Genomic DNA, 7470 nt, shown 5'->3' with positions numbered 1-7470 from the left:
AGGGTATATGCAGGAATCCTGAAGTCAAATTTAATACCTTTTAAGACCCTTTCCATACATTTTAAGACCGTGCGGACACCCTGTGACAACATTTAGATCAAATTAGGATACAGACACAAAACACTACGCTAGCTACAGCCCTTGTGTGCATTTAACACAAATACCAAGTGATCATTGTTGCTTAGTTTGTGTGTGCCAGAGTGGGCACACAGGGTTAAAGTGTGTGTGTGTGTGTGTGTGTGTGTGTGTGTGTGTGTGTGTGTGTGTGTGTGTGTGTGTGTGTGTGTGTGTGTGTGTGTGTGTGTGTGTGTGTGTGTGTGTATTCCAGACAGAGCTGTTCAATGCTAAAACAACACAGAGGCCTCAGAGCTGCGATGAACCAACACACACACACATTCAGAAAGTAGAAAGGTAAAAAGGAGGCAGTGAGAGGGTTGTGTAGTTGACCAAGCATCTTTATAAGGGACGTCAGCAAAGTGAACTTTAGTACTAAATATAGTCAGCTGCTGCGGGTGTGGAGTGGGTGCGGTGGTGAGGTCATAGTGTGGGTGAGGGTTGGGGTGGCAGGCAGAAGGAGGGGTGGGGGTGCGGCGTTTGGGACCTACAGCTTTCTGGAGTTGATCCCAGAAAGAGACATAATAGTACAAACAGTACATACTGTAAACATGTGTTTTTGGGACAAATGTTCTGTTCTTCACAAGAAATAAGTAAATACGAAGCTGTAAACCAATTGTTCTCTATTATTAAATAAAATATAAACTGGTTACCTGCAACTCTGTATAAACATTATTTTTTGTGGAGACCTAAACATAGAACTGAATTGAATAGATCAGTCTTATTGAGTCAGTATGGGAGCGCTGCATCCGGACTGCACAGCCACTGTAACAGTCCAGCTTTACAGAACGTCAACATCCCTGAAAGCAAATCCAATCCCAGGCATGACAGGAACGAAAGTCTTCTTAAGTGAAGCTCACCATGGCGATGAAGCGACCGATGAAGCGGAAGTACGTGAGGTGGTCGGGGTTGATGGAGGAGGCGGGGTTGATCTGCAGACAGTAGTTGTTCTTGCCGGCGTATTCAAACAGACAGTACATGGGGTTCAGCACCTCGTGGGACAGCAGGAAGAACCACTCCCTGCAGAGACACCAGAGGACAGGTCAGACCTCAGAGGGCAACATGTCAGGAAGTAATGCACACATTTGATAATTTTCCTTTTAATATATAAGGGCATACTTTACTGTTTAAAATGATGAAGTGTGACAGTTCATCTTCTTCAAAGATGCATTAAAGTTTCATCACTATGAGCTGAGACCCAATTCAAAGTGAATTTTTGAACAAGAAACAACAACAGAAATAAATGTGACAAACAGATGATGGAGACAGACATCTGACAAAACATTTAAACCAAAGACAGAACATAATCCACAAAGACAGTTTAGAGATATTAACAAACAACTTCACTCACAATCTAACTCAGTAACTCTAACTGATCCAAACATTTGTAAGTAATTATAATAAAAAAATAAATAAAGATAATTGTAGCTGCTGAGATCTGACTGTCAGCTTCTCCTTGATATTACCAGCTATTTCCCAGCTTAAGAAGCCTTACATTTTGCCTTCATTATTACCAGGTTGCTTTGACATAATATTACAGGAGGAGTTGACTGAATTCATTCATTAAGTCCACTCATGTTTGAACATCACACAAGATTTCTTTCAGCATTGCCATCACTTAATATGGTATTTTAAATGAACCATGCTTTTATGTGATGAGCTGGTGCCAGTAAAGTGTCAAAACTTATCTCATACCGAGTAAAATAGTTCTTCATTTGTAAAATTATTTTATTTTATATTTTCATATTCAATATTAAGCATTTACACATATTCAATAAAGCTAGTTTTGATGTGACTTCCCAAGAAAGATTCCAAATCCTGTAATAACAAATCCTGAATTACATTTGGTACATTTGGTTCTTGAACTTGAGTTTTGGTTGATTTGAACAAACCATATGTAATGTTAATGAATAGGATCCAGACTTTATTTATGAGTATAAAAGGTACTACTTCCATGAAGAATCAGGACACACAGAGTGGATCCTAATGTGGAACCCTTTGGAAAAAGAATAAGCGTAAAGTAAATAAGCAAAATGTAGAATTATAACTCAAAGTAGTATAAAGCTGTTTCCTAATCTAGAGGTTTTTTATTTTAGTCTTGTTTGGAACAGCTATCAAGAAATTATATTTCTTTTCTTTTCTTTGGATCGTGGCATTTATTTGAATACAAACCACATTTGCACACATCCTATCCTCATTAACTCCGAGACAAACACACAACATGAAGGATAAATACAGAGTAAAACAGACACAATGAGACAGTGGAGTACTGCATGTTAGACAGAATGAAGCAGCAGCACCACCACCAGCTGCAGCACCACAACCAAACGCTCCCAACGCCCCGGCCTCCCCTGGGGGGTTATGGGAGGGGGATATGGACGGACGGACGCAGACACCTCGCAACATCCCGTCCGTGGTTCTACCCTGTGGTAGAACAGCATGATGTCACCTACCATAGGGTAAAACCACTGGCGTGACACTGGAGACAGAGACACAATGCAAAACCAAACAGAAAAAATGAGGAAAAACACCGACAGAAAAATTAACAACATACACAGAGAGGAGGTACATCTGGCACAGCAGGGGGGGGGGTACATGGGATGGGTGGGTAAAGGAAGGAGGACAGAGATGTTGCAAGAGTGTGGAGGATTTCAATCCAACACACAGAAATGCCTGACACCATTCAGGTGAAGAGTTGTGTATCAATTGGACAACAGTACGTTTTAAAAGCAGAAATCTCAACACCACGTAATGCCCGACGCCTCTTTAAGAGTTTCCTGTCTGAAAGTGAGGTGCAGTGTAGGAGGAAGCTGGAGCAGAGATGAAGAGTGATGAAAGAGCAGGAGAAACACACCCTCACCTTCACAAAAACAAAAGGGTTCAATCACAAGCTGTAGCACCTCACACCACTTCATAGGGGAGGAAGAAGGTGCGTTTGTTTTGTGGTGGCTCTCACCTGGCGATGCCCCCGTAGTCCAGCCCCTCCTCTCCTCTCATGATGATGTAGAGTCTACGGCGAAGGTCGTATGGCTTCACATTCATTATCTAATGACAGAACAACATCTATCATTAACAAACACACAACACGTTTTAACAGGCAACATTTGAGGACATTAATTAAACACATTTCAATGTGTTGGGTTGGTCTCTGACCTGCTGAAAGGAGTCCTCAAACAGAGTCTGTCTGGACACTGAGATCTTCACATGGCTGGGCAAGGCATTGGACTGGAGAGAGAAAAAAAATAACTCCATATCATTTGTGAAACAGTTCTCAGTCAGTAAGACCTTATGACACATTTGAAGACATTAACAGCTGCTAGTTAACTTAACCCCCATCTCTAACTTTAACTTTATTACATTTTTACCATTACATCTTTGCTAACAACACCCTTACTATACTGAACAGGGGCGAGTACTTCAAGCGGGTATATTCAGTACATACTGGCTTTTATATAGCAGATGGTAAATATATGCAGCTCAATATTATTAGATACATATCAAATTGATGCTGCTTTTCCCCTCTATGGTATCTAGCCAGGCAGATGTAGTTCTATTTGTTCAGCACTGAGTTTTCTGCCTCCAGCCAACACAATGGAGGTGAATGGAGGTTTGTTTATGGCACACAGAGCATTGAAAAATGATATGTTTTTGGACCGATAAAAACTCCACATATAATGTGTTTTGTGTATTATAATAAGGGTTCATAACAGTGTTTCAAAAAGGGATACACAACGACTTCCATTCACTTCCACTTTATGGAGGGGAGGAGAAAATCTTAAAATTGATAAAACTAAATCTGGTGAAAATACAGACAAAACTATCTTCATGGCTAGATACCACTCTATTTAAGGGTGAACATTTTCTTAATTAAAAAATAACATTTAAACAATTTAAATGTTATTTTAATTTAAAACGCAGTGATACACACAACACAGAGATAAAGGAGAGGTGCAGGCAGAGTCTAGTTGTGGCGTCAGACTCCATTTCACACTTACATGGCACAGGAAGCGGAACTGGTGGTACTTCCACCTGAAGCTGCGGTCGTAAGCTCCCGGTGAGCCGCCCTGCCGTGACCTGCACACACACAAGGAGAGAAGGAAGAGAGTTATTTGGTCAATTCTAAACTGCTCGAGCAAATTCCCTTCGGGAATCATGATTCAAAACGACAGTGTTGATAAAGTGACTCAAATCATCATGTTTCTGATTATCAGAAACATGGAACTGTCCTTTAAGAAGGCCTCATGTCCCGTGTTGCTGGTCAGTGCCTATTCTGTTCTCACACTCGCGGTGTCTGAGTCTCAAAGACAGCGTGAGTCTGGGCCTGCAGATGTGTTAGTATAAGCTCAACACACTGCACACACACACAGGATATGTGCTGAGTCAGCAGCGAGGCTGAGACGCAGGGAGAGAAAGATAATGGGAGGATGGGAAGAGAGAGTGAAATGATGGGAGAGAAGAAGACGGCGGCCTGTAATGTGTCTGGTTTATTCTGGCCTAGCTTCCAGGCTCTTCCCGGTCTGTTGAGGAAATGGAGACCGCAGCGGCACACACACTGCTGCAGTAGAAAACACTCAGGAGCCCTGCATGACCACCGTGCTAAAAATATGTTCGAATATCAGCAGGAAAACGGCTTCTAGCACACACACACACAAACTCCACAAGCTAATACACACTTGAGTGCCAAAAGAACAGACAGACAGACAGACAGACAGACAGACAGACAGACAGACACACACACACACACACACAGACCGACAGACAGACACAGACACACACGCACAGACAGACACACACACACACAGATAGACACACACACAGACACACGTCTGCTGTGGATCAGTTGATGCACATCTGCACATTCTCCTGACTTTGCGGTGGGATTCGAGACTTCTTCAAGCTAGGCAAACATCCACAGGCTGAGGGGGGGAAGAGGTGTGTGTGTGTGTGTGTGTGTGTGTGTGTGTGTGTGTGTGTGTGTGTGTGTGTGTGTGTGTGTGTGTGTGTGTGTGTGTGTGTGTGTGTGTGTGTGTGTGTGAGTGTGTGTGTGTGTGTGAGAGAGAGAGAGAGCTACTAGCATGAACATGTTGAAGATATGACTTCATGTTAAAATACCTGTGAGGGTTACATTTATTCTGTCTGACTCAAATGTATATTGAAAAATAGAAATGAAAGACAATGGATTAAACACGGGCTCAATAAAAAGGCAGGTCAAATCAAAAGATGATGTGGTTTAGATTAAGACAGTTTTGACCTTTTTCTAGGTTTCTAGATCAATATTGGCATTGCAGTTATGTTCGACTAAGGCAAATCATTGTGCAATTATAAAACTGACTGGCTAACATTTTTTTATTAGTTCTTATTGATTCAAGAACTGAAGGATAATTTGATTTCGAAAAAAGCAGCTTTGGAAGAAGGAAGTAGGGCTGAGAGAATATTTACCCTGACTCAAACCCGGGTCGGGGGTCTTTAAAGCTGGTGTTGCGCGAGTTGTGGTCCACAAAATATCTGACTCCCTCGGCGGTGTACTTCATCTCCCAGCCCGGGGGCAGGGGGTGCTCCTTGATCATCCTGCAACAGGGAGAGGGCAGTGAGCACGGTCCCAGCCACAGGGCCCCGTCCTGGGGATGAAACTAACACCCCTCCCCTCCAACCTGTGGATCTACAGCCCTGGAACTAAATCACAGCCGTGCCAGGGGGGAGATATTCTCCTCTGAGGGAAGTTTGACTGATTCAGGCGGCTTCTAAACTCTGGAGATGAACTCAGAATAAAGTCCAGAGAGGCCCATATTAAATGTTATCCTATTATAAACACAAGAGTGTGTGGCCAATAATTCCTGTTCCACCCTAGCTGCACTTTTTGCCTCTAATGAATTACATTTCACAGAGCTAACCAGATACCCAGTGATACTTATTAAATCAGTTCTGAGGATATACAAATACGTCCAATTAGAAGAAATTCAGGCTGCATATTAAAATAAATAATAATATTTTTTGACCAGATTAAAAAGGTATTACTTTTTATCAAATGTTTTAGCAGGTTAGAATTTGTATTTTTTTCCCGTCTTTTAATGACTGATGATTTTTGATGTAATGAATTGTCTGTTTACAATGCATTTCTGTTGAACTAAATGTTACTTGTTTTGTTTGTGTAAAGCACTTGTATTGCCATGCGTTGAAATGTGCTATTTTGTAAACAGGCCTTGCCTACAGATGGTAAGTACAGTTTGGGTATTCTGTAAATCCCTTCAGAGCAGCAGTAAATGGGTTTGTGAGTGACTGCTTAGTGCAATGTAACGAATGAGAGGCACAAACAGAGGCCACTAACAGCTTTTACAGAAACACTTCTACAGAAGAAGATGCCCTGAGGAAGATGTGTGAAATGTACTAACCAAGAAGTTAAAGGATCAATCAGAATGAGTGAGGTGAGGGAAAGCATTCAGCTCAGGCAGCGTTTAAACGTAAAGGAAGTAGAGTGTGATGCCAGGAAAATGATCAAATTGTAGGATAAGAGCTTAAAAAGTTTCCAAATCTTTCTAATTTTCTTTTAATGCTTTGAACAGTGCATCATTAATTATAAAGTTTGTCACGCTCAAGTCCTTATTTTTATTTTTATTTGAATGAACTGCTCCAGAGATTGTCAAATTCTTTCAATTATTTCCAAGTCAGAAACACCTCATAATGTAAAGGATCCCTCTGTCATCATACTGCCTGTGTATGATACATTTATATTTGTTTCAGTACGAGCAAACACCAGAAGCAGCGCACCCTCTAAAGCAGGCAAACACATGCAGACACACACACACATTAGTTATTTTTCTAATTCTCACCCTTGGGTCCGGGGGTCGTCCCACTGTGTGGTCCGTGTGTTGTGGTTGACAAAGTAAATTCTGCCATTGTCCTGACGCTTCTCTGTGGACACAAACAGAACATGCGGAAACAATTAGCGTAATGGGATTTGTGATCTTAGGAGGAAAAGTTGGAGGATAGTGAAAGAACTCGGGAGAATCTAAAAGATCAGCGTCTCTGTCAGCAACTACTCTGCTCACTTCCTTTTTCTGATTAAGAGAAACAAATATCTCACCACCCTGATGGAAAACCTGCAGGTCTGTGTGATATTTTGCCGAGACTTGATTTAAATACCTCACCGGGGTAAGTGTGTGTGTGTGTGTGTGTGTGTGTGTGTGTGTGTGTGTGTGTGTGTGTGTGTGTGTGTGTGTGTGTGTGTGTGTGTGTGTGTGTGTGTGTGTGTGTGTGTGTGTGTGTGTGTGTGTGTGTGGTAGGCCGCTGGTCTCATGAGAGCAGTTGGTGCCCCATCCTCCCCCTCCCCCCCTCACATCTTCTTCTCATTAACTGGAG

At 42.0% G+C, this 7470-nt stretch overlaps 1 protein-coding gene across 1 annotated transcript; it reads right to left on the bottom strand.

Annotated features, from left to right (window-relative positions):
- Nucleotides 1–430: 430 nt before the first annotated feature.
- On the bottom strand, nt 431–7019 carry LOC104951190 (NEDD4-like E3 ubiquitin-protein ligase WWP2). Its single transcript, XM_010777827.1, has 6 exons — nt 6942–7019; nt 5554–5682; nt 4110–4188; nt 3268–3339; nt 3071–3159; nt 431–1134 (listed from the first exon to the last, which is right to left on the bottom strand). The coding sequence occupies exons 2-6, from the start codon at nt 5679–5681 to the stop codon at nt 960–962; spliced, it is 543 nt and encodes a 180-aa protein (XP_010776129.1). The 5' UTR covers nt 5682; nt 6942–7019; the 3' UTR covers nt 431–959.
- Nucleotides 7020–7470: the final 451 nt, after the last annotated feature.

The sequence above is a fragment of the Notothenia coriiceps genome, unplaced genomic scaffold, assembly GCF_000735185.1.
Source record: "Notothenia coriiceps isolate Sejong01 unplaced genomic scaffold, NC01 NC01_scaffold00018650, whole genome shotgun sequence".
Classification (NCBI taxonomy): domain Eukaryota; kingdom Metazoa; phylum Chordata; class Actinopteri; order Perciformes; family Nototheniidae; genus Notothenia; species Notothenia coriiceps.
Note: the sequence above shows the minus strand (reverse complement) of the source record. Positions and strands in the feature narration are given on the sequence as shown.